Below are 27960 nucleotides of genomic sequence, written 5' to 3'. Positions count from 1 at the left end.
AACGAGGTTTCAGACAGGGTGACCCCCTATTGTGCGATTTCTTTAATTTGATGCTGGAGAAAATTATACTAGATGCAGAACTTAGCCGCACTGGAACAATATACTATAAAAGCGTGCAATTACTGGCATATGCTGATGACATTGATATCATCGGCCTAAACACCCGCGCTGTTAGTTCTGCTTACTCCAGACTGGGAGAAGAAGCGGTAAAGATGGGTTTGATGGTGAATGAGGACAAAACGAAGTACCTGCTGTCATCCAGCAAAGAGTAAGCGCATACGCGCCTTGGCAACCACGCTACTGTTGGCAGCCATAATTTCGAAATAGTAAAAGACTTCGTTTATTTGGGAACCAGCATCAACACTAGCAACAGCATCAACACTGAAATCCAGCGAAGAATCAATCTTGCCAATAAATGCTACTTTGGACTAGGTAGGCAATTGAAAAGCAAAGTCCTCTCTCGGCGAACGAAAATCATACTCTACAAGTCACTTATCGTACCCGTCCTGCTATATGGGGCAGAAGCATGGACCATGACAACAGCAGATGAAGCGGCTTTGGGAGTGTTCGAGAGAAAAGTTCTTCGAAAGATTTATGGACCTCTACGCGTTGGCGACGGCGAGTACCGAAAAAGATTTAATGATGAGCTGTACGAGCTATACGCAGACATCAACATAGTCCAGCGAATTAAAACGCAGCGGCTGCGCTGGCTAGGCCATGTTATGCGAATGAAAGATGATGCTCCGGCCAAGAAAGTGTTTCTATCGGAACCCGCCTATGGAAGCAGAGGTAGAGGGCGGCCCCACTCCGTTGGAAGGACCAGGTGGAAAACGATTTAAACTCCTTTGGTGTGACCAATTGGCGACGGTTGGCGGAGCGAAGGAGCGACTGGCGCGCCTTGTTGGACGGCCATAACCGTTTAGACGGTTAAGCACCAATTAAGTAAGTAAGTAAGTAATTGTCTCTCTCCGGCAGCCGCCGTGGTGTGGTGGTAGCGCGCTCCGCCTACCTCACCGGAAGCCTTTGGTTCTACTCTCGGGCGAAGTGGCATCAAAGTTTAAAAAAAAAATGTTTTCAAAAGACACAAATTTTTCTAATCGCTTTCATCCTTGGAAGTGATTTGCCAAATATTCCGAGTTTATTTCTGCCATTAAAAACGTCTCACTTAAAATTCATCTACCTTGCAGATGCCGTTCGGAATCGGTATAAAACATGTAGGTCCCGTCCCACAAATTTTTAGGAAAACCGAAATCGAGTATGACGCAAATTGGAAGAGAAGCTGGGCCTTAATCTCCTCGGAGATAAATAGGGCTAAGTATTAATATACTTTTAATTGTCTCGCTCCGAATTTCTTTACGTCTACTTGGTTTGGTTGACAGCGGACAATTTACGAAAAATACATGTGACGGGCAGTAATAAACATTTCAAAAGAATCATAAAAACAATAAATATTAAGAATTTTCAAAAGTTGTTTGCCACACTTATAAATCATTGAGTTAATTAGATATGAATTAACATAATACATAGCTACAAAAATAGCATCATATGACTACATGGAATTTATAGTAATTACGCGCAGGTTTATCTGATATCTTAAACAATTTCAAGTCATTAAAAAAAAGAGATAAAGATTTGAGTTTTTTATAACAATGAGTATCATGTGACGTTCCTGTACTAAGTATTGAGAAATTGTTCTAAAATGTGTTGATGTGAAGAATGTTTCCGTTTATCTGACTACTCGGTTATTGTTTCTTAGATAAGAGAATACCTATTTTTTTTAGCTGTCTGACTGGCGATATACATAGAATTTTTTAGAGGAATCTTACGTTGTAGATTTTTTGTCTTATCAATTAACTCATATTGTACTCACATCTTTCAATTTGTTTGCTCTATCAGCCATCTTACCTGTAAAGAAAAAAATATAACAAATTTTAATTAAAACTTAGTATAGAAATAAGTATGAAAAAAATTGTAATTCTAATGATGGTGATTGTTTTTTTTCAAATTTATAATGAATGTAAGTTAACTATACATTTTACACAGGACCCACTTGCAGAACGGCAAATTTACTTATTAAATCAAATTTACCTGACATGAGGGATTAAACTCACATATTTTTAACAATTTTTTTTAATTAACTCCGAGTTAAAAAAAAAACTCGACGTTTTTCACTGGGAAAAACAATTACTTAAAATGAGGAAAACATTTCCCAAAAACATTTTCTTTAAATTGAAGAAAATTTCAATATAATGGGAAAGAAGTTATTAATTTTTGTATGCAACTTTTCATCAATTTGAGGGAAAATTTTTTCAATCAGTTTACTGTGAATTTGAAGGCCTTGACTCGAAATCCACTGCAATGAAAGTTACCTATTTAATTCTTTCACGTTTTATAATACAAATTTATCTATTCTTTAGAAAATTATTCCCTTAACAAAATGGAAAAAATCAAAATTTTTAAGAAAATTTCTTATTTAGATTGGGAAAAGATTTCTATGGCGCAAATTCAATCCCATTTTTCTCAGTTTATTAGCTGTGATTATCTTATTGTCTATCTGCATAACTTTTAAGAAGTTTTTACCCCTTATTCTCCCTCCCTTTTTTATCCTTTTGTTCTCTTTATCTCTTTCTCCCTGTTCGTATTTTTCTTCCATTATTTTCTCTATAGCTATCTCTCCTTCACCCTCCCCCGCTCCAACTATCACTATCTCTCTATTTTCGTCTAGCTCTATATCTTTCTATGGCCCTTTGCTCTCTCTAGTTCTTTTTATTCTTCCCCATCCCGTATTCCCATTCTCGTCCATGTTCCAGTCTAAGTCCCAGATGGTTTTATGATTTTTGAATGCTGTTTCATTCATTCATTTTGCGGTACGAAAAATAGATAGGCTCCGATTCTCAAACCCACTCAATATGCTCATACAATTTCATGAGAATTGGTCGAGCCGTTTCGAAAGATTTCAACCACAAACCCCGTGATACGAGAATTTTATATATATTGATACTTTTTTTTTATATAAAAAATTAGGTATACTAAGTGGTGTTAAGATTAAGTTCTTTCAACAGGGCACCTACGAAATTGAGTTTTCAAAATATTATTTTCTCATATCCATATAACTGATGCTGTGGTTTTCGATTTTTATTTCTACATAGACCAAATTTTCGTTTATTTTTATAAAAATATTTATTTTTATACCTTTCATGAAAATTAAATGGTATATTAACAATCAATCTCAAAACTGTAAGTCCTTAAAAGAGAAGAGATATACACACCAGTATACCGAATTGATCATGTTGACAAGCTGGTTTGAGTTAGCCATGTCCGTCTATCCGTCTGTTTGTTTGAACGCAAACTAGTCCCTCAATTTTTGAGATATCTTAATGAAATTGTGTATATTTTGGTGTCGGATTAGACATTTGACGGAACCGACCGGATCGGACCACTATAGCACATATCATACAATCGATTTTACGGAAAAGAGGTTTTTTGTTATTTTTCCTCAGAGTTAGAAGCTTCACATTTCACCAAATGATTTCATATATGGCACATATTGTTGTCTAAGAAAATCGTAAAGATCGGTCATATATAGAGCAATATTTTATAAAACAGATTGTTAAGATTGCAATAATTTCGTATTTTCTACCCATTTCAACAGCTAGAAGCTTAATATTTCACCGAATGCGTTCGTATATAACATATATTGTTGTCTGAAAAAATTGTATACATCGGTCTATATAAAGTAAATATCCCATACAAACAGATTGTTCAGATAAGGAGCTTTTCGTTATTTCTGCCCCATTTTAACAGCTAGAAGCTTCAAATTTCCTGAAATACTTACGTACATATATCTGATCCGGCCAATGAAAAGTCGGCTTATGACTCAAGAAAGAAATTGCGAGAAACAGCTGTTAAAAATAAACAAACAATGCATTTCTTCAGTTTCTTAGTAGTAGTAATTTGTTTGAGTCATAAGCCACCTTTTCATAGGCCGGGTCACATCTATCATATATTGTACAGATAAGTGATTCATGGTCATAGCGCTATCATACAGACCACAAGAAACGTATAACTTTGTATCGTCACACAATTTTTATTGTTTTATATTTATCGAAAATGTCGCTTAATATGCACATCTGTTCACTATGTATGTGTTGCATATATAATACAGCCGATTATTCGGATATTACAAATGGGCTGAAATTATTGCTCAGTTAAATGCATGAATGTTATGAAGTCCCGTCCTTACTTGTTTCTATCTCAGATGGGTCTGATTTGGTGGAAACTCCCATATATAAACAAATAAGGAAGGCTAAGTTCGGGTGTAACCGAACATTACATACTCAACTGAGAGCTTTGGAGACAAAATAATGGAAAATCAACATTTAGCAAAATGAACCTAGGGTAACCCTGGAATGTGTTTGTATGACATGTGTATCAAATGAAAGGTGTTAATGATTATTTAAAACGTAGTGGGCCTTAGTTCTATAGGTGGACGCCTTTTCGAGATATCGCAATTAGGGTGGACCAGGGGTGACTCTAGAATGTGTTTGTACGATATGGGTATCAAATTAAAAGTATTAATGAGGGTTTTAAAAGAGAGTAGCCCTTAGTTGTATATGTGAAGGCGTTTTCGAGATATCGACCAAAATGTGGACCAGGGTGACCCAGAGCATCTTCTGTCGGATACCGCTAATTTATTTATATATGTCATACCACGAACAGTATTCCTGCCAAGATTCCAAAGGCTTTTGGTTTCGCCCTGCAGAACTTTTTCATTTTCTTCTGAGTATAAAAAGCACGTTAAGTTCCCCTTACAAGTCGCCAGGTCGAAATAGGGTTAAGACTCATATTGTCTTAGGCAACATTGTTCATAATGGTCCTTAGAGTTGTTGTTGTTGTAGCGATAAGGATACTCCCCGAAGGCCTTGGGGAGTGTTATCGAGTTGATGGTCCTTTTCCGGATGCAGACCCGGTACGTTCCGGTACCAAGCCCGACCATCTCGAGAACGATTTGTTATGAACACATGCGACCTTCTAGGCCATCCCGCCCTCCCACCCCCTAGATCCATGAGGAGTTCGGGGTCGCCAGAGCCTCGGCTATTAATGAAACAGGATCGCCACGGATAGGTGAGGTTAACAATTGGGTTTGGAGAAGCTATACATTGCGCTGGCAACCTGATAAGGTTGCGCTACACAACCCCTTGAATCTGGTATTTTAGTCGCCTCTTACGACAGGCATACCTACCGCAGGTATATTCTAACCCCTTAACCCTGGGGGGCCCTAGAGTATTTTCCGCGAATGCAACTTATTGGGAAACAGTAACGTAATGTATGTACATATATGATTAAAATTTTAATATCTTATCCCACCAGCTTGGCCTTATGCCAAAATGACTACGAACACTTCAATATTTTACAAATACACGTGCATACAAAATTATTTACCTGTTTGATATGATCGCGCTTCTCAAAATCAATTTGACCGGGATTATGATCCAAAATTGCCATACGATCAGCAGTCTGCCAAGCAGATACAATCGTCGTCGGCGTTGTATTGAGCCCCACATTGGCAGCGGCAAACGTAGTGTTGTTATCTGATACTGTTACAGAAGTATCAGTTGAGGACTTTAATGTGGTTGTTTCTTCGATGGTGGTTGTATCTCTGCCATCACTGTGCACACTCGAACTTTTCGACGTCACTAGTGTTTTCGTCTTCTCCGCCGTCGCATTCACTAACTGCGAGAGTGACGCATTCAATTGCCGTCTAGTAATTGTCGCAGGAACTGAAATCGAATCAATATTACCATCAACAATGGCACCTGTTATCGGTTCGATAAGCTTATCGATGAAGGCATCAACTGTGGATGAGGATGAGGAGTACGATGTGGAAGACGACTGTTGCGCTGCAGCTTCAACAGAGCTCGCATTCGTTATCGAACTCGTGAAGTTGCGTATGCCAATTTCGATGATAATTTTATTTTGTGACGCCGCATTATCACCAGCATTGTTGCCACCACCTACACCACCACCACCACCGAAACGTTGTAAATTTTTTGGATGCGTTGCCGCAATATAATTTAGATCGCTACGTGATAAATGATTATGTTGTAATGTTGAATATTGTTGTTCGACGAGCGCGGCACGCGTTTGTACGGCATTAGCACCCGTCGCTGCCGCCGAATCGCTTGCAACTTTTTCACGTAATTTGATGATATTTGAAATGTTGATGCTGTTCGTGAGTGTAATGCCGACAATGCAAACGAGCACAATGGTAAGTATGACGCCAAGTATGACCAGAGTGTGTACGCGAAAACATTTCCGGCTGCACATTGTTTTATATTTTGTTGTATTTTATGTCAAACCAAATGACGATGTTTAGAGTTGGAAAAGAAGAAGAGGAAGAAAAAGTAGTTGGAGGAAGTTGGCGTACGCCAGATATGGATCGTAGTTTTAATATAATAAGTATTTTTAGTTTAATGTTCTCATTTAAGTTGCATTATTTAATTTTTTTTAATATTTCAAGATAATGGCTGTATTGATATATATTTAGCCATAGATCTTGCAAACTAGCAAGATACCGCTGAATTGCCTTTAATAAAAAATATTTTGTTTTTCTTTCATTATATTATACAGCTTTATAGTGCTGATGATTTTTAAACTTTTTAATGCACTTTTAAAAATGTTGTCTATATAGGAAACTTTCGTTGGCGTGAATATTTTTTCACCGAAGTTTTCAGAAATATTTAATTCCGTTTTGGTGTTCTTTAACATATTCTAACTTAGAATTTCTAAGATACTGGTTCGCCTTGATGTTATACGGAATAAATAATAATTTTTTCAATTTATGCATTTCTTGTTTTTTTTTCGTATACAGCAGATAACAGGAAAATGGCAGTGTCCATATTTTTTAAATTTCGGCAATTGAATTCTTCTATTTTCGAAATTTTAAGAAAAAACTTCAATGAAGTTGGTAACTGAAACTACACAAACCAATCTCACAAATGTTTTGGAAAATTTCGTAAATTCGAGAAAATGTCTAACATTTTATTTGGAGTTCTCTATCTTACTGTTTCAGTATACATATTTGTATCCCACTTAATTTTAGTGTAGCAAAGTAAAAGTTAATATTCTTCGGAAAAAAATTGTCAAAAACTAATGCGAAATTTGGGAGAACTATAACACTATATACAAACACACACCAAATTGGCAATTTATACCATTTGGGCAAGTTATTACGCAAATTACATATAATAAATTGTAATAATAAATTGCCAATTTAAAAAAAAATTGCGTAATAAATTGTTTCATACTGCAAATGCAACCTTGTAAAGTGTATTTTTTGGGTAGATTTAAACGTCAGTTACGCATGACTCAACTATATGGTTGGCTCATCTCATCAGCTGATTTTATTTTTTTCATTTCACTGGAGTAGGGATTGTCAAAAGAGGATCGCAAACTCAAAATGAAACGAAAACATTGAACACATTTTTTACAACACACAAAAATTTCAAAGTTTATGTTTTCATTCCATTCCATTCGCCTAATACCAATACGCACATTTTGACAGTCTGAACAAAGGTATGTTGTTGCTGTAGAGATGAGCCAAACAGCCATCACATTACTATTGTGTAAGCTAAATTGAGTCGTATGAACACCACTCAATTTGAATCGAAATCGCCTCAATTTATTTCTCTGTTTGAACATAGTATAACTTGTACAGAGAACTCCAAATAAAAAATTGGAAATTTTTTTTCGAATTCTCGAATTTTTATAATTTATTTTTTGAGATTGGTTTGCATAGTTTCAGTTTACAAAGTTCATAGACAATTTTTCTTAAAATTTCCAAAAAAAAAGTTATTTACGAAGATTGATAAAAATAGCCACTCCTGTTTTTGAGTTTGCTGCTGTATATGTTTCTTTCTTATAACTATTTGTATTTACACTATTTTTAATAAAGCAGGTCTTTCTGATTTCCAATTCTTATTTTTGTAACATCTTTATATTAAGCCGATTTCATGTTGATATGTTGATTCGGTAAATTTTAGTATAAAGTTGGGGAATTTAGCAATCTACATATATTTTATTAACTTCTCGTGGAGCTAGAGTTTTGAAACTTCGAACATACTTCAGAATCCTAAAGCAATGCAAAATGAGGAGAAAAATGGTGCCATGATATTCCCGGAAAAGGTATAGACTTGAACTTTGACAGAGCTAACAGTTCTATTAAAATGCAATACTTTAGTTAAACAAAAAACTTTACATATTAAACAGGGATCAACCCTCACTAGGGTAGGCACCTTGTCGTTGGTTTGAGGGCTTAGCCGAACTCCATAGCGCCCGACTATGAGGCGGAGCTGTTTAGGACTGACATCTACGCCGTTTCGCCTCATAGGAGGGCGCCGGGATGTCGGTGACCAAGACCTGCCAACCCCCTAATCCAGGGTGTTATGCGGACCGTGCCTATTGGACGACTTGCAGCCAGGGGATAAATTCGAACAGAGCTTTCCCGATACCGGGCCACCTCGAGAAGTATTTATGGCCTTACCACAGTAAGGGGTGCTGCTGTGGCTAACGGTTCTTTCCTCGTATATAATACTGGACGGCTGAGCCCGCCTTGTCGGGCAGGTGGACGTATGACCAAGACGAACGACTCATTACCTGATTGTAATAAGGACAATGTAAAGAGGAGGACTGAGTCGCAATCCAAGGACGACAAATACGAATTAAGCGATGCGTCGGACTCGGGGAGCGAGAGTAGTGCTAATTCAATGAACTCCGTGTTGGAGAAGCACACAAATTAAAACGGAGTAGAAGACTGGAGAAGGGTACGGAGCAGAGGAAGTAAAAGAGCTCTCTTGCAGTACCGTGCAGCACTAAGAATTGTACAACGCTTGGGAGCAGTGGTCGACCCAACAGAAGTGGAGATCGAGCGCTTGGAATGGGTCCATGAAGCGGTAGAAGTAGGTCGAAGGCAGTTCAAAAGGTTTGCTGCGAGAAACCCTCGGTTCTGGAACCGGTACGAGAAGGAAGAAGCGTCGAATGGCAGAATGAAGAGGCAACGTTCGGCGGAGGGCGACAAGCCTGCTTTCAAGAGGCAGAAAGGACCCAGTCCTAGAGCCGCGAGGCAGGGCAGTCGCATAGACAAGACAAGTAGGCCCAAAGCTGTAAGACAGATGGGCTCGAATAGCGAGGTAGCAACTGCCTCGAAAGCTGCGAGTCAGAGGGAAGTTCCAACTACGGAAGTAGGAGATAAGCCAAAAGGAGATAACGCTAAGACTCCGGCTTTCTCGGAGGCGCTAAAGGGAGTTAACGCTAAGACTCCGGCTTTCTCGGAGGTGTCAAAGGGAGATAACACTAAGACTCCTTCCTTTCCCGAGAAGATGAGTGATGTGGCAAAGCAGTCACTGACTATGGCGCTGGTTGATTGTAGCAGTCCTTTCGGACAAATGACTAGTGAAAGGTGGAGATCTGTGGAAAGGAAGCTTATTAGCTTAATGCTTAAGATGATGCGGGAACAACCAAGTAAGCCCCTTCCAACCTTTGATTCGGGGGGATGGTAAAATGGTGTGAAGATGATAGCGTGCGACAACATCGCGAGCTTGCGATGGCTGGAGGAAGTGGTTCGAAAGCTCCAAAGGCAAGGCACGAACGCGCGATTTGAGGTGGTGGATAAAGCGCAAATTCCCACTGTACCAAACGTTAAGGTATGGATACCATGCGTGATGAAGTCGGAGGATACAATGCGACTTCTGCAGAATCATAATCCGAACATACCGACACAGGATTGGAAGGTACTTACTGTATCTCGGCCTACCGGGGATGGTCAGTTCTACATCTTCCAAATAAACAAGCAGGCGGAGGATATTTTGTACACGCAGCTTGGCAAAATGTGCTTTGGCACTGGCAAAATTTACATGCGACTCAGGAAAAGAAGTCCCGAGGATAAAAACCCTAACACGCTAGAGGTGGGCGAAGTCGAAAAGGACCTCAAAAGCCTAAGGGAAAAAAGAAAGGTGGAGGTCCCCGACGTCACCACGAACGTGCTAGATGAGGGCCAACCGTTAAATGGTGCTGTGACTCGCACAGAGGAACACCCGGCACAACAGTCACGAGAGGCTGAAGGGGGCCTCGAATACTTTAAACCAAAAGGGCAAGGGGAGGACGACGACGTCAAGACGAACGTGCTGGAGGGGGACAAACAGCCCAATGGTGCTGCGAGTCCTACAGATAACTCTCCAACACAGTAAAGTGGTGTCGAGCGAACTCCTCCTAACCCTTGAGGAGGGTTCGTTTGACGTGGCGCTGATCCAGGAGCCATGGCTCTCATCGGGAGGAAAGATTTCTGGACTTGGCGCGCGCGGATTTGGCATTTACTATGCGCAAACGGAAGGACAGGTGCGAGCTGTAGTAATGGTAAGGAAACAACTGCATTCATATATGCTGCCTAATTATACTACTGAGGATCTCGTAGCGGTGGCCGTTGAGCAAAATAATAAGCAGGCATTTATCCTGGCGTCCTGCTACATGGCCCATGCTGCGGAGGTTCCACCGATGGAGTGCAAAAGGCTAGTACAGGAGAAAGGGCGCAAAGGGCGGTTGGTCATAGGCGCAGATGCAAATGCGCACCACAATGCGTGGGGAGGAGCAGATACGAACGAGAGAGGCGAATCTCTATTTTGTTACATCCTGCAAACCAATTTGCAGATAGCCAACAGGGGGAATGTTCCTACATACATTGGTCCAACATCCAGCAATGTTCTGGATATTACATTGAGCTCCGAGCGTGATATATCAAGGTATGATTGGATGGTTCTTGATAGACCATCCTTCTCCGACCATGCGTATATCAGCTTCAGCATCCCCCTAAAGAGGGTAGAGAAGGGAGGAACCTTTAGAAACCCTAGGTCAACGAACTGGACTAAATTCCAGAAAAATGTAGAAACAAAACTGGGACAACCCAAAGTGGTTGCTAATGCAGAGGAACTGGAGGAGTCGAATGAATTCCTAACAAGGACTGCGTATAACAAAGCTTGCCCTCTAAGAAGATTCAGAGGAAAAGCAAAGCCACCATGGTGGAGCAATGAGCTCAGTCTTCTAAGAAGACAGGTAAAAGAAATGGTTAAGCTCGCAAAGACCGTGGAAAGCGAAGCGTGTCGGGACGAGTACAGGGATCTACTGAGGATCTACAAGCGTGAAATTAGGCGAAAAGAAACTCATGGGTAAGTTTCTGTATGGACATAGAGTGCTCCAGCGAAACAGCACGGTTGAAAAAAGTCCTAGCAAAGGGAAACATAGTCCAGGGACTAATAAAGAAAGAGAACGGGGAATGGTCACGTAATAGTGAGGAATCCCTTGAGGTGCTTCTCTCACATTTCCCATCGGGAGACGGTTTAGAAGAGCCAGCAGACATCACTCACACTTCGATCACGGAGCTAGTAGTGCCGGGCTTGGTGATCTATACAAAGATCGGGCCCAGATGGTATATTTCCGGCCATGCTATAAGTCTCAAGTAGGGCGGTCGTGGAATGGCTTAAAATAATATTCGATGGGTGCATAAGACTGAATCATGTACCGTACTCTTGGAGAACTGCTCGCTTCTACCAAAGGCGGGGAAGATCGGTCACGTATATCCCAAAGACGATAGACCCATTAGCTTAACATCATTTCTGCTCAAAACCTTTGAGAGGCTGATAGATGTGTACATAAAGTCCAACGTGGATGAAAAGTTGCTCTCCACAGCAGAGCATGCGTAAATCAAAGGCAAGTCGGTAGAAACCGCATTGCATAGGGTGGTAATATGCATAGAGAAATCCCTGGAATATAAGGAGTATGCTCTAGGAGTCTTCTTGGACATTGCCGGGACTTTCAATAATGTTGGAAAATGGGCGATTATGGATGGTCTTAATTACATTTAAGTACATCATGCCTTAATCAGATGGATCGAATGCATGTTAAATTGCAGAAAGATTACATCATAATGGGGATTGTACGAGGCCACGAAATCAGTGGACAGGGGCACGCCGCTTGGAGGGGTGCTATCACCTCTGCTGTGGACGCTGGTCATCAACCAACTGCTCAGGCAATTCGATGAGGGACCCGTAAAACTTACGGCTTACGCAGATGACGTTGCAATTGTCATAAGTGGAAAGTGCCTTCAAACGATTAGTTCTTTGATGGATCGGGCGCTTCGGGATATTCATACCTGGGCATCTAATGTCGGGTTGAAAGTCAATGCGGAGAATACGGATATGGTCTTGTTTACAAAGAGGTACAAGGTCCCAAATTGGACCAGGCCTAAGTTAGGAGGGGTGACCTTACAGGAGAAACCTTGCACAAAATATCTAGGAATCATCGTAGACAGTAAGCTGTCATGGAAGCTCAACGTGGAAGAGAGGGTCAAGAAGGCCTCAACGGCACTCTATGCATGTAAAAGAATGCTGGGGTGTACGTGGGGCCTATCGCCCTCTCTTTCTCATTGTGTCTTTACAGCGATTGTAAGCCCTATGCTATACTACGGTCTTCTGGTTTGGTGGAAAGCCACACAAAAAACAACATACCTCAAAAAATTAGAGGGGGTATGCAAACTATCGATGCTTATCATTACGGGAGCCCTGAAAACAACCCCGACGGCTGCACTGTATGCCATTCTGCACATTCCACCTGTACACCTGGTAGCAAAGAACAAAGCATTAACGACCGCAACCAGGCTCGGTGCTTCGGGGCAGCTTGAGCGCCGACCATATGGCCATAGTAATATAGCATCATCAATCACAAGACGAACAGACTACCTGATTCCCTATCTGCGCTTCGAGGGAGATCTTAAGGCCACAATAGAGGTGGACGGTTGGCGCAAGGGTGCGTAAATGGCGTACGAGGCGATACATGTGTACACAGATGGTTCCAAAATAGTGGAAGGAGTAGGGTCTGCGGTATACTGCGCTGATCCGGAAATAAGCAGATCATACAGGCTGCGGGATTACTGTAGCGTTTTCCAAGCGGAAATATTAGCCGTAACCAAAGCAGTAGAAACCCTGGAAGAGAATAGCTTAAGCTGCAACCGTGTTAACTTTTATATTGACAGTCAAGCAGCAATTAAGGCAATAATCTCGCATAGCACAGCATCTAAATGCGTGTTAGAGTGTAAGCAGTCTCTGGAGAGAATCGGGACAGGGAGAGGGGTACATCTATATTGGGTCCCGGAGCATATGGGAATAGATGGGAATGAAAAAGCGGACGACCTAGCTAAAAAGGGCGCATCCCTTGAAGCTTGCTCCGTAGACGTCCCAATTAGATTGGGCGATATTAAGCGAAGGTGAGAGGTGCACATGATCGACCAAGCGGGAAAGGCGTGGGTTCAAGCGCGGGGCTGTATAGTGTCGAAGATTATGTGTAGGTCTTACAACCTTAGACTAACACAGTTGCTTCTATCATTAAAAAGAGAGGACTGTAGACTAATGACGGGTATTCTGACTGGACACTGCCTTCTGGGGTCACATGCCTTTATATTAGGCTTGGTCAGTGATAGCAGATGTAGGAAGTGCGGGTTGGAGGAGGAAACGATCGAGCACGTTCTTTGCTCGTGCCCAGCACTTGCCAGGCTAAGACTCCAGCTATTAGGAGTGATACAGCTGTCAGATCTAGAAGCAGCAAGTGGCTTAAGTCCTAGGAAGCTTCTAGTATTTGCCAAGAGGACTCAATCAGTCTATGTGAGGTCCTTATGGACCGGCCAGTTCAACCTAACCTAACCTAAACAGGGATCAATGTATTTAGGGATCTTTACGAAATTCAGATCCAACGGGGAATCTGGCGATCAACTTTTAAGTACTTTCTCATTAAGCAAGAAAATGTCTGCGGGATAATGAAAAATTAAGTCAATATTAAGATACTTCCTGATAACCTAGGGTCCTCAAAATTTTATCATAGCTGAAAGGTCTTTAAACTGCAATGTATGTATATAATATTAAAAAATTCTTCTCGATGGGTCAGGGATTCGAAATGTTTAGTAAATCCATACAAACTGTAGACTACGACTAGGAGCAAAATACCTGTCACCAATTTCTAACACTTCCTTTATATAATAGGATCAAAATGCAGTGGAAAATGTGCCGTTAAACGACAACATAGTGATGATGAATTTTGATTTTAAAATTTTAAGAACAGCTATTGTAAACAGCTTATCAGAAACAAAGGGGCAGGGTTGTACCTATGCGTAGGTGAAATTCAGTACTAAAATCTTCGAGTTTTTTTCTTTATTCTGGAATAGCTACTTCCTTTAACTTTTTTTACCTTCTTTTTTCTTTACCAATTTTGAATTTTAGCGATTTTCCAATGTTTTCCTTAAGTTTTTTCAGCCATGAAATATTTTGTACACATATACGTTATATTTCTTAAAATAAAACATTTTTTTAATACTGTTTATCTTCTTACTTGCGCATAATTCAATCACATTAAGTTGGCTATATTTCAATTTACCTTTCTTTTAAAAATTAATTTGGACCAATATTTTTAAACATTGTCCTTTTTATTGTTTATATTTTTATTTTATTTTTATTACTACGTTTGCCTAATTTTTTTCACGTGCACGCACTCCGATTTTATAAAGGTATATGTAATTTTTTTTATTAATTTTGTTTTTTTGCTATTAAATTTTTTTTATATAAAAATTCTACACCACTGATACTGTTTTCTAGCTCATTAACAACTTCAAGTTTTCATGAAAGATTTTTTCACTATCAGCTTTAAAATCACCCTCTATTCTCTCCTTTCATTATTTGCTTTATTTTATAATAAGGTTTAGATTTTTATATATTTTTTTTTAATTTTCTTTTGTAAAGGCACAAATATTTGAATAAAACGGAAATAACAATAACAACAATTAGAATAGTATTATTCTCAATTTTTTGTATTCTCTTTCAAATTTGTAATTACTGCATTCTTTGCGAAACGCGCAACAGCTGCAATCAACGACCGATTCACTACTTTGGCTCTAGTGACTCAAGCAAACTAAGCCGAATCGCGTTTCAAGTAACCCGCACTAACGCATTTTTCGTTTTCTTATTTTGTTTTCGTTCTACACCACTTCGCTTAGTACGTTTTCAATATTTTACTTAGTTTTATGTGCCAAGCACACTATTTGCATTTCAATTGTTTTTTCTCAAAATAAAACTGTTGCACCTTTAGCACCGCACACACAGCTCTGCACGCCGCGCTTATTCATTCAATACACAGCTTGGTTTGAGTAGTAAGTGGTCGTTGTTGGTGTTGTTTGAAGCGTCACACGCGCTGACGTTGTCTGCAACACACCGCAACTTAGACCCGAATGAGACGAAAGAACTTGAAAAGCAGTTTTTCACGATCAGTTGCGGCAACAAGTCAACCACGGCATCAGCAGCACAAGCTGAGCTTCGAAAGCTGCGCTCAGTAAACGAATAATATTGCGTGCGCTGCAGCGAGCTTGTGAGGTCTAACCTCAAGCCGCGCTAATGCGCGCCTAGTGATCTTTGCTGCTTTTGAAATTACTTTGATGTTGATGTTCTAAATTTGGAGCTTTGAATTACTGTGCTCACCTCTCACGGCAATTAGGTTAACAGCACATACGACCAAATACAATGTAGAGAGCAAAAAAATTAGACACAGCTGTTATGATAACTTTGGTATATTTTTGTGCTCAGCGCTCAGTTCTTCGCTGTTTAAACTTTGTATGAAAATTGAGGCTTTGGCTTTTGTCGTTGACTGCACTGTCACTTTGACGCCGAGTGAGGCAGCCGCAAGTAGCTTGTTGGTTTCCTGTTGACCTCTGTGAACTTGCAGGTTTTCGCTTCAGTCTCTGCTAGCGTCAGCGCTCATTCTGCAGCGTTGTTGTTGTCGGCATCAGCAAAAGCCAGTGATTCTTCATTGTTTGTTTGCATTCTTGTATTCGTGCGATAACACAGTTTGCGTTACAATATTTTGTATATTTATACTCAGTTGAGCAGAGCTCACAGAGTATATTAAGTTTGATTGGATAACGGTTGGTTGTACATATATAAAGGAATCGAGATAGATATAGACTTCCATATATCAAAATAATCAGGATCAAAAAAAAATTTGATTGAGCCATGTCCGTCCGTCCGTCCGTCCGTCCGTTAACACGATAACTTGAGTAAATTTTGAGGTATCTTGATGAAATTTGGTATGTAGGTTCCTGAGCACTCATCTCAGATCGCTATTTAAAATGAACGATATCGGACTATAACCACGCCCACTTTTTCGATATCGAAAATTTCGAAAAATCGAAAAAGTGCGATAATTCATTACAAAAGACAGATAAAGCGACGAAACTTGGTAGATGAGTTGAACTTATGACGCAAAATATAAAATTAGTAAAATTTTGGACAATGGGCGTGGCACCGCCCACTTTTTAAAGAAGGTAATTTAAAACTTTTGCAAGCTGTAATTTGGCAGTCGTTGAAGATATCATGATGTAATTTGGCAGGAACGTTACCCTTATTACTGTATGTACGCTTAATAAAAATTAGCAAAATCGGAGAAGGACCACGCCCACTTTAAAAAAAAAAAATTTTTTTAAGTAAAATTTTAACAAAAAATTTAATATCTTTACAGTATATAAGTAAATTATGTCAAGATTCAACTCCAGTAATGATATGGTGCAACAAAATACAAAAATAAAAGAAAATTTAAAAATGGGCGTGGCTCCGCCCTTTTTCATTTAATTTGTCTAGGATACTTTTAATGCCATAAATCGAACAAAAATTAACCAATCCTTTTGAAATTTGGTAGGGGCATAGATTTTATGGCTTTAACTGTTTTCTGTGAAAATGGGCGAAATCGGTTGATGCCACGCCCAGTTTTTATACACAGTCGTCCGTCTGTCCTTCCGCATGGCCGTTAACACGATAACTTGAGCAAAAATCGATATATCTTTACTAAACTCAGTTAACGTACTTATCTGAACCCACTTTACCTTGGTATGAAAAATGAACGATATCGGACTATGACCACGCCCACTTTTTCGATATCGAAAATTGCGAAAAATGAAAAAAATGCCATAATTCTATACCAAATACGAAAAAAGGGGTGAAACATGGTAAGGTAATTGGATTGTTTTATTGACGCGAAATATAACTTTAGAAAAAACTTTATAAAATGGTTGTGACACCTACCATATTAAGTAGAAGAAAATGAAAAAGTTCTGCAGGGCGAAATAAAACACCCTTAAAATCTTGCCAGGTATTACATATATAAATAAATTAGCGGTATCCAACCGATAATGTTCTGGGTCACCCTAGTCCACATTTTGGTCGATATCTGGAAAACGCCTTCACATATACAACTACCACCACTCCCTTTTAAAACTCTCATTAATACCTTTATTTGATACCCATATCGTACAAACTCATTCTAGAGTCACCCCTGGTCCACCTTTATGGCGATATCTCGAAAAGGCGTCCACCTATAGAACTATGCCCTACACCCTTTTAAAATACTCATTAACACCTTTCTTTTGATACCCATATTGTACAAACAAATTCTAGGGTCACCCCTGCTCCACCTTTATGGCGATATCTCGAAACGGCGTCCACCTATGGAACTAAGGAATACTCCCTTTTAAAATACTCATTATCACCTTTCTTTTGATGCCCATATTGTACAAACAAATTCTAGGGTCACCCCTGGTCCACCTTTATGGCGATATCTCGAAAATGCGACCACCTATACAACAACCACCACTCCCTTTAAAAACCCTCATTAATACCTTTAATTTGATACCCATATCGTACAAACACAATCTAGAGTCACCCCTGGTCCACCTTTGTGGCGATATTCCGAAAAGGTGTCCACCTATAGAACTAAGCCCCACACCCTTTTAAAATACTCATTAACACCTTTCTTTTGATACCCATATTGTACAAACAAATTCTAGGGTCACCCCTGGTCCACCTTTATGGCGATATCTCGAAACGGCGTCCACCTATGGAACTAAGGATTACTCCCTTTTAAAATACTCATTAACACCTTTCTTTTGATACCCATATTGTACAAACAAATTCTAGGGTCACCCCTGGTCCACCTTTATGGCGATATCTCGAAACGGCGTCCACCTATGGAACTAAGGATTACTCCATTTTAAAATACTCATTAATACCTTTAATTTGATATCCATATCGTACAAACGCATTCTAGAGTCACCCCTGGTCCACCTTTATGGCGATATTTCGAAAAGGCGACCACCTATACAACAACCACCACTCCCTTTTAAAATCCTCATTAATACCTTTAATTTGATATCCATATCGTACAAACACATTCTAGAGTCACCCCTGGTCCACTTTTATGGCGATATTTCGAAACGGCATCCACCTATAGAACTAAGGCCCACTCCCTTTTAAAATACTCATTAACACCTTTCTTTTGATACCCATATTGTACAAACAAATTCTAGGGTCACCCCTGGTCCACCTTTATGGCGATATCTCGAAACGGCGTCCACCTATGGAAATAAGGATTACTCCCTTTTAAAATACTCATTAACACCTTTCATTTGATACCCATATCATACAAACGCATTCTAGAGTCACCCCTGGTCCACCTTTATGACGATATCTCGAAACGGCGTCCACCTATAGAACTACGGCCCACTCCCTTTTAAAATACTCATTAACACTTTTCGTTTGATGCCCATATTGTGCAAACGCATTCTAGAGTCACCCCTGGTCCATCTTTACGGCGATATCTCGAAAAGGCGTCCATCTATAGAACTTAGGTCCACGCCATTTTAAAATACTCATTAATACCTTTCATTTGATACCCATATCGTACAAACGCATTCTAGAGTCAACCCTGATCCACCTTTATGGCTATATCCCTAAATGGCGTCCACCTATAGAACTATGGTGCACTCCCTCATAAAATACTCTTTAATGCCTTTCATTTGATACACATGTCATACAAACACATTCCAGGGTTTCCCTCGGTTCATTTTCCTACATGGTTATTTTCCCTTATGTTGTCACCATAGCTCTCAACTGAGTATGTAATGTTCGGTTACACCCGAACTTAACCTTCCTTACTTGTTTTTATTGTGGTAGAATTTTATGAGCGTACTTATTTTTTTTATATTTATTTTTTTGGTCTTTTTTACTGTCTCCGTTGATCATTTAAAAAATATGTACGTACTTCAATTTGAATAGCTTTTTGAATTTTTTAATTTTATGCGTATGTTTTTCTTACTTCCAAAAGTTTATTCACTTAACGAAAAAGCCGTTTTGTTAATTTTTAAGGTAAATTATTGATTGCAAAATTTGTTTAGTCCCTTTAACCCAGGAACCAAATTTCATCATCATAATTTAAGTTTGTAGCTGTGGAATAATTTGCTTGAGGTCTCTTAGCTAGAATGTTATAATTTATCTTCACAGATTATGAGGAGGTAGTTGATCGAGCATTTATTACGTCGTCCTTGTTGGGGACACATGGTCGACAAGTAGGTGGATTGAGAAAGAAAAAAAATGAAAAAGAAGCCACGGATGATGGGAAGGGTAGCAATTATCAAAGTGAGCAAACAGCTTGACGAGGGAGATGGAGAACGAACAATGGTTGAAACGAAGAACTAAGAGATTTAGAGTAGAAGAGATAGTCGAAAGGAAAAATTTGAGAGTGAAGGCCGCGGTTCAATGACATTTTTCATATAGATGCGTTTAACACAAGCTTATGCATTCCAATAATATCGCCACAATCAACCAAGATGTTGCGTTTGTAAATATGAAGGAACTTCAGACTTGGCAATTGAAGTTTATTACGCCGTGCCCACTCACATACAAAATTTCGCGAAGCACTGTTATAAACATTCTCCCTATACAACAAAAATACTTATGTTTTGTGTCGTATTCGATTGTTATATTGCAGTTTTTAATTGTGAAAAATTTTAGAAAATTTACCAACCAGTAGGAAAAATAATTTCACTTGCAAAGGGTGCCAACACCCTTAGCCAAAGCAAATGTCAAATTCTTCTTGTTATGATTTTCTTGGAACAAAATTGGGCTACTTTTCAATATCAGATGGCGCTCATTCTACGATTCTCCATAAAAATACGTGCATTCTACTCATAATGCATAAGCATGTGTTAAACTCATCTATATGAAAAACTGCTTATGTGTCGGAGCTGTGAAGGAGAAACTGCGTAGAAAAAAGGAGTAGATGGCATCAAAGAGGGAAAGAACGATATACATATGTATGTAGTTGACTTCGAAATGCATAGGGCTCTATAGCGTTCGTAAGTCTAGTAGAAAGGTGAAGCCCAAAAATACTGTAGGCACAATAAGAATGATGGAGTTTACTACATTCTTGACACCGGTTTTCAACCAATTCAAGTCATTGTATATCAGATAGGCAAATGAATACCTATACCATATTTATCCAAGTTTAGCAAGTTTTTTTGCTGAGTTTGCTTCAAGTGTTTCATTTCTCCAACACGTTCAGGCCGTTAAGAGGGAGAGGGGAAGGACAGGAAGAGGGTGGGGGCGAGACAGGAATAGGGAAATAAAGAAGGGCATGGATTAGGACAAGGAGAAAGAGAAGGAAAAGAGAAAGGAGAAGTATAAGCCAAGGGGGAGAGGAAGAAGAGAAAGAGGGAAATGAGAAGGAGAAAGAGAACAAGAAGGCGTAGGAGGAGAAGGAAAGGGGAAGCAGAAGTAGAAATAGAATTAGAAGTAGAAAGAGAGACAGAGGATGAGGGAGAAGAGGAGTGAGAAAATGAGGGGAGAAGGAATAAGTGGAGGGAAAGGGAGACTGGGAGTGGTAAGGAGAGGGAGAGTAAGGGGAGAGAAAGGAAGAGAGAGGGAAAGGAAAAAAATTAAAATTAAAATAAAGTGTTTCGCTTCTCTCCTACATTTTCCAACGCTTCTATGCCATCATCACGGAGCCTTAGGGAAATAGCAGATTTAGTTCTACCACAAATATTTCTCTTTTATTAAATACATTTGAAATGTTTCTAACAACTCTATCGCCTTTTTCCTCACTTCTCAGTTTTCCACTCCCCTAAGGCGTTGCATGATTACCTTTGGGAATAAGCAGTTGGAAAAATTCAAATAGATCTATTATGATTAGATGCAACTCGATGAAGACTTAAAATTTTATATTTACTTAGCAGACCTTCTTCTGCTCGAAATCTAGTTTAAGATATTTAAAATTTGTCGGCATTCCTCACTCTTTACCAATTTTCAGACTCCTATCAAAAGTACCTCTCGACATACAGTGCAACATAGATGAATGGGATCCTTAAAGACTTGAGATCTTTAAAAACGCGTAGGAGATTAACGAAATCTACTAACCAACGCAGCTGCAACCCAGCCAACAATTGCATACGAGCATAGTCCAATAACTGAGATTAAGCTAATTTAATTGGTCGGAATTTTTAATAAATACTTGGCAGTAGATTTAAGAGTTAGAAACATTGGGGTACATTTAAAGTCGATTTGTCGATATTGAATAGAGTTACTATGGAAATATATATTTTTATTGATAAGACATGATATCGAATGGCGTGGATTTATTTTCTATTGCAGCTTAATTTTATTATTTTTTTTTATTAAACTCATTTAGAAATAATATAATTTAAAAATAATGCTTATTTTATTCCTACGGTTTTAATATTTAGGTCCAAAACTAATTCACATGCTTTTACACATGCTTTTTTTTTTTATTATATATGCACTTTTATCATTTTCCACAACTGTCCTTTAAATGACTAATTTACCAGCAAATTTTCACGTTTTTATTTGAAAATATTTTCAAAAGGCGTTTAAATAATTGAATAAAAATCAACACTTGTAATTTCAACAATTATTTCGCACACTCTTTATTGCACTTAATTTGCCAATAAATGGCACAGATTTTATATACATACATATATATGGCATACGTTATACGACGTCAACTCTTACATAAAAACTTATGTGACGAAAAGCAACTGTCTGATTTGGGCATTTGTGCTAATGGTGTCACCTCGAGCTCTTGTGTTCTTGCTATGTTGTACCTGCTGTCATTTATTGATCAGCTAACCTGGTTACAATTGGTTTGCGGCTGAATTATTGGTTTGTCAGTTTACTGTCTAATGTAATTTTGTTGTTTGATGATTGTTAACGAGGCTTTGGCACTTTGTTTCAAGGACACATGTGGATGCGGTCATCAATGAATTGTTTTAATTTTTTTTTCTTTTTTTGTTGAAACTGTAGTTGTGATTCGCTGTCGTAGGTTATTTTATATGTTCATACTTTCGCACTCCTTATTTATTTATTTTTTGTCAAGGCTTGGTTTTTAGTTTGCTTTGTAAATCGCTTAAAGAATATATGTTTTATGTAAGTACATATTTCTTAGAAAAAAACAACATTTCGTAAAAAATTAAATAAAATTTTAACAAATTGCAGCTCTCAAGTTTTATTAATAAACATAAAACCAGTGCAGTTAGGAGATACAATTAGAAGCTTTGAAATATTCTCCACAGGTCTAAGACCGCTGTTTTGTTTCTTTGTTATTATTTTTAACTTTAAGCGTTGACAGAAATATAGCAAAGAACCAAATAATCTATCCTGAAGAATTCCCGAAATGATGCGGAAATAGTTCCAATGCACGATTTCAAATAATATAAAAATGGAATAAAGTTTCCTTAAATCTCCGAGCTTTCCCGAAATAGGAAATAGTTATCCTTCAACAGTCCGAAAATCACAAAATAAAAGCTTTCACGAAATGTTTCGAGAATAGTCGAACGGTATGAAAAAAGTTTCGAAACATTCCTTTAAAAATTCCGAAATAAGCACAAAAATAATCCCAGAAGTGGCTGAGATATGCTTTTATGATCTTTAAAACAATCTCGAAATAGCCCTTAAATTATTGCTAAAGTTATTCTGAAATCATCCTGGATAGTTCGGAAATGAGTTTTAAAATTATCTCGAAATGGTTTCGAAATCATTTCCAGTCATATCTTATACAACTCCGAAACTACTTATCCCAAAATATCACGAACTATCCTTTCATTATGGCGGCCGTCATGATTTTGAAGTAGCGTGCTCCGCCTACCACACCGAAGATCCTTGGTTTAAGCCCAAAGCAACATCAAAAATTTAGAAACAAGTTTTTTCAATTAGAAGAAAGTTTTTTTAAGCGGGATCGCCCCTCGGCAGTGATTTTTGGCAAGCACTCCGAGCGTATTTTTGCCATGAAAAGCTCCTCAGTGAAAAATCATCACCATTGCCAATGCCGTTCGGCGTCGTCGTTAAACATGTAGGTCCCATTCCGTCAATTTGTAGCAAAAATTAGGAATTGAGAAACTCCGCCCAAAATCTCTTCAGAGCCTTGCATTTACTTTTATCATTCTCAAATCGTCGTGAAATATGTAGTTTCAAAATGATTCTAGGATCAGTTCCGAAGAGATACCGAAAAAATTCTAATTATTCCTTAAGTTGTCGAAAATTGATCCTAAAATAATCTCGAAGTTCCCCTAACAATCTGAGATGTTCAAGAAACGATATCGGAGATATCTCGAAATTTTTCTTCAACATCACAAAACACATCAATCCCGCATATTCCTGAAATAGTCCGATCCTTAAAAGTACCGAAATGGCCCTTAAATTATTCCGAAAGTCCTTCTGAAGTTATCTTGAAATATTCCAGAAATGTTCTTTAACACTTTCGAACCGACAAAAGACTGCTGGGTATACGGTAATAAAACTATATGACCGTCAAAAGTACAGAAATGTGAGCCAAAGCCATAGCCTAAAATAAAATGTTTGCAAAAAAGATATTTACAATTAATTAGTTCCCAAGCAGTGTGGTTGTCAAACGTAAAACTACCGTTATGAAAATTTTCTAAAGATCAAAAGGTTGGCATTCCCATAAATGTTAAGACATTTTTCCCAGAGTTTTTTCATACCTTTATATTAAGACGCTTTCATGTTTGTCCCCTCGAATTTTTGACCCACGGAAAAGTCTTTTTCGGTAACTTGCCGCTGATCTAGACACATGACACTTAGAACATACTTCAGATCTGAGAGACATTACAATGCAAGTGAAAAAAAATCCGCTAGGTGGCGCACGGATCGAGATATACAGAAAATTTATTTTAAAATGGAAATTTTGCGATCGACTTTTAACTAACTTCTCGGTGATCCCGAGACTTGAAAGTTAGCACGTAGTTTGCGAGTCGATGGCACTACAATTTATAGAAAACAAAATTCCGCTAGGTGGCGCGCTAAGTGAGATTACTACAAATCCCTGAAAAACGAGGGGAATCTTGCAATCGATTTTTGAGTAACTTCCCGGTAAGCTGGAGATATGAAACTTGAGCCGTAAGTCAGAACCCGGTGACAATGCAATATTTTGTCAAAAAAATGCCGCTAGGTGGCGCATGGATCGAGATATGAAGAAAATTAATTTTTTTTGGGGATCTTTCAATCCATTTTAACTAACTTTCCGGTTTCCTAGAGACTTGTAACTTAGCACATAGTTCGAGACCCAGTGACAATATAATTTGCAGAAAACAAAATTCCGCTAGGTGGCGCGCTAATTGAGATAACTACAAATCCCTCAAAAACGAGGGGAATCTTGCAATCGATTTTTGAGTAACTTCCCGGTGGGCTGGAGATATGAAACTTGAGCCGTAAGTCATAACCCGGTGACAATGCAATATTTTATCAAACAAAAAAAATGCCGTTAGGTGGCGCATGGATCGATATATTAGGAAAATTAATTTTAACTTGGGAATCTTTCAATCCATTTTTAACTAACTTCCCGGTTACCTAGAGACTTGTAACTTAGCACATAGTTCTAGACCCGATGACAATACAATTTATAGAAAACAAAATTCCGCTAGGTGGCGCACCAAGTGGGATAACTACAAATCCCTAAAAAACGAGGGGAATCTTGCGGTCGATTTTTGAGTAATTTGCAGGTGAGCTAGAGACTTGAAACTTGGGCCGTGGATCAGAACCCGACGACAATGCAACATTTAAAAAAATAAAAAAAATAAATGTAAGGCGCGATAACCTCCGAAGAGATCTAAGGCCGAGCTTCTCTTCCAATTTGCGTCGTGCTCCTCTTGATTTTCCCTACAAATTGGCCGGACGGGACCTAGATGTTTTATGCCGACTACGAACGGCATCTGCAAGGCAGATGAGTTTTCAGTGAGAGCTTTTCATGGCAGAAATACACCCGAAGCGCCTGCCAAACACTGCCGAGGGGCGACCCCGCTTAGAAAAATTTTCTTCTAATTGAAAAACCTTATTTCTAAAATTTTGATGTTGCTTTGCCCGGGGTGCGAACCCAGGGCATACGGTGTGACAGGCGGAGCACGCTACCATCACACCACGGTGGCCGCCAATGCAACATTTGGTCAAATAAAATTCGCTAGGTGGCACGCAGATCGATATAGTAAGAAAAGAGATTTTAATTTGGGAATCTTTCAATCCATTTTTAACTAACTTCCCGGTTACCTAGAGACTTGAAACTTGGCACTTAGTTAGAGGCCTGGTGACATAACAACCTATAGAAAACAAAGTTCCGCTAGGTGACGCGCTAGTCAAGATAACTGCAAATCCTTTAAAAAAAAAAAGGGGGGGGGGGGGGGGGGGAATCTTGCGATCGATTTTCGAGTAACTTCCCGATGAGCTAGAAATATGAAACTTGCGCCGTAAGTCAGAACCCGGTGACAATTCAATATTTTATCAAAAAAAATCCGCTAGGTGGCGAATGGATAGATATATTGAGAAAGCTAGTTTTAAATTGGGAATCTTGCAATCGATTTTTAACTAACTTCCTGGATATCTAGAGACTTGAAACCTGAAATATAGTTTAAAACTCGGTGACAGTGCAATGTTTGATCAAAAAATTTCAGCTACGTAACGCACAAGTCGAACTATTTAGAAGATTAAGCCATACCTACAGGGCTAGCCTCCTGAGTGTTTCAGGCGTTGTAGGGCCAACTCAATGCACGTCCTTGCATACTTTTAGGCGTACGCGACTTTCACCACGATTTTAAGCTGTGCAAATTAAGTAGCTGACAAACGAGGTGGAATTCTCTTGTTATGATGCGAGGTGTAATTCTGTTGTTTTCGCCAGTGTTGTCAGCGAAAATTCCACTAATTCTATTAAATCTTGCTATTTTGAACAAAATAAATAAAGATAAGAATTTTCACTCAGGAATTACTTAAATTACTAATAAATGTTGCAACTGCCTTTTTGTAGGCAGTACTAAAAATTGAAAATATAAAGATAATAAAAAAAATACGGCAACGGCCGTAACAAATTTGTCTTTAAAGCAACTTTCACAAAAGATGACAATAGTTCCAATATATTTCAATTCTCCACACTGTCCAAAAACTAACAAAACAGGCATTTGTGATCTAGAAACTTGGCCAACTTAGACAGATATACGTAAGTTTTATATTATGAAACCGGCTGTTTAAGTAATTCTAGAATATAATTGCTTATTTAAGCCCGGTTTTTCAGCGCGAGTCTAAACTTCAATTATAGTTGACAAGAGTTTGACCTTGCCGCTTTAGTCGGTAACATAAAATTTTAATGATCACTTTAGTTTATCGGTCATCACCTTAGTATCAACTCTAACTGTAGTCTAAACTAACAATGAAAAAACGAGCCTAAGCAATAGAACAGAATTGAATTCAATTAGGTACTTATGAATTTATAACGATACTAACATCGAACTGTCAAAGCAGTCGACAATAAAAACAACAACAACCAGTTACAACCACAGGCAAGGTAAACGCAATAAAATCATCAGAAACAAGTAAGGAAGGCTAAGTTCGGGTGTAACCGAACATTACATACTCAGCTGAGAGCTTTGGAGACAAAATAAGAGAAGGTCACCATGTAGGAAAATGAACCTAGGGTAACACTGGAATGTGTTCGTATGACATTGGTATCAAATGGAAGGTAATAAAGAGTATTTTAAAAGGGAGTGGACGATAGTTCTACGGGTGGCCGCCTTTTCGAGATATCGCCATAGGGGTGGACCAGGGGTGACTCTAGAATTTGTTTGTACGATATGGGTATCAAATTAAAGGTATTAACGAGGGTTTTAAAAGGGAGTGAACCTTAATTGTATATGTGAAGGCGTTTTCGAGATATCGGACCAAGGTGGCCCAGAACATCATCTGTCGGGTACCGCTAATTTATTTATATATGTGACACCACGAACAGTATTCCTTTCATGATTCCAAGCGCTTTGGATTTCGCCCTGCAGAACTTTTCATTTTCTTCTACCTAATATGGTAGATGTGACACCCATTTTACAAAGATTTTTCTAAAGCTATATATTTTGCGTCAAAAAACCAATCCAATCACCTTGTTTCGTCCCTTTTTTCGTAATTGGTATGTAATTATGGCATTTTTTTTATTTTTCGTCATTTTCGATATCGATAAAGTTGGCGTGGTCATAGTTGGATTTCGGCCATTTTTTTATACCAAGATAAAGTGAGTTCAGTTAAGTACGTGAACTAAGTTTAGTAAAGATATATCGGTTTTTGCTCAAGTTATTGTGTTAACGGCCGAGCGGAAGGACAGACGGTCAACTGTGTATAAAAACTGGGCGTGGCTTCAACCGATTTCGCCCATTTTCACAGAAAACAGTTAACGTCACAAAATCTATGCCACTACAGAATTTCAAAAGGATTGGTAAAATTTTGTTCGATTTATGGCATTAAAAGTATTCTAGACGAATTAAATGAAAAAGGGCGGAGCCACGCCCATTTTGAAATTTTCTTTTCTTTTGTATTTTGTTGCACCATATCATTACTGGAGTCGAATACTGACATAATTTACTTTTATACTGTATAGATATTAAATTTTTTGTTAAAATTTTACTTAAAAAAAATTTTTTTAAATTGCGCGTGTTCGTCATCCGATTTTGCTAATTTTTATTTAGCACACATATAGTAATAAGAGTAAAGTACCTGT

At 38.6% G+C, this 27960-nt stretch overlaps 1 protein-coding gene and 1 long non-coding RNA gene across 3 annotated transcripts in view; both read right to left on the bottom strand.

Annotated features, from left to right (window-relative positions):
- Positions 1-834: 834 nt before the first annotated feature.
- LOC137250588 (uncharacterized) lies at positions 835-15949 on the bottom strand. The gene is made up of 3 exons (XM_067783665.1): positions 14284-15949; positions 5443-6802; positions 835-1905 (listed from the first exon to the last, which is right to left on the bottom strand). The coding sequence occupies exons 2-3, from the start codon at positions 6325-6327 to the stop codon at positions 1876-1878; spliced, it is 915 nt and encodes a 304-aa protein (XP_067639766.1). The 5' UTR covers positions 6328-6802; positions 14284-15949; the 3' UTR covers positions 835-1875.
- Positions 15950-19076: 3127 nt separating this feature from the next.
- The window catches only part of LOC137250591 (uncharacterized), an 81385-nt gene continuing 72501 nt past the window's right edge, over positions 19077-27960 (bottom strand). The window contains exons 2-3 of one of the 2 annotated variants that reach the window (XR_010953014.1): positions 21899-22328; positions 19077-19244 (exon numbers count right to left, since the gene is read on the bottom strand). This is a non-coding gene — a long non-coding RNA (uncharacterized lncRNA). The remainder of the gene's footprint in view (positions 19245-21898; positions 22329-27960) is intronic. The other variant, XR_010953013.1, reaches the window with a different exon arrangement.

Source organism: Eurosta solidaginis, chromosome 4, assembly GCF_040869045.1.
Source record: "Eurosta solidaginis isolate ZX-2024a chromosome 4, ASM4086904v1, whole genome shotgun sequence".
NCBI classification, from domain to species: domain Eukaryota; kingdom Metazoa; phylum Arthropoda; class Insecta; order Diptera; family Tephritidae; genus Eurosta; species Eurosta solidaginis.
The sequence above is the reverse complement of the archived record's forward strand: the minus strand, read 5'-3'. Positions and strand labels throughout refer to the sequence as shown.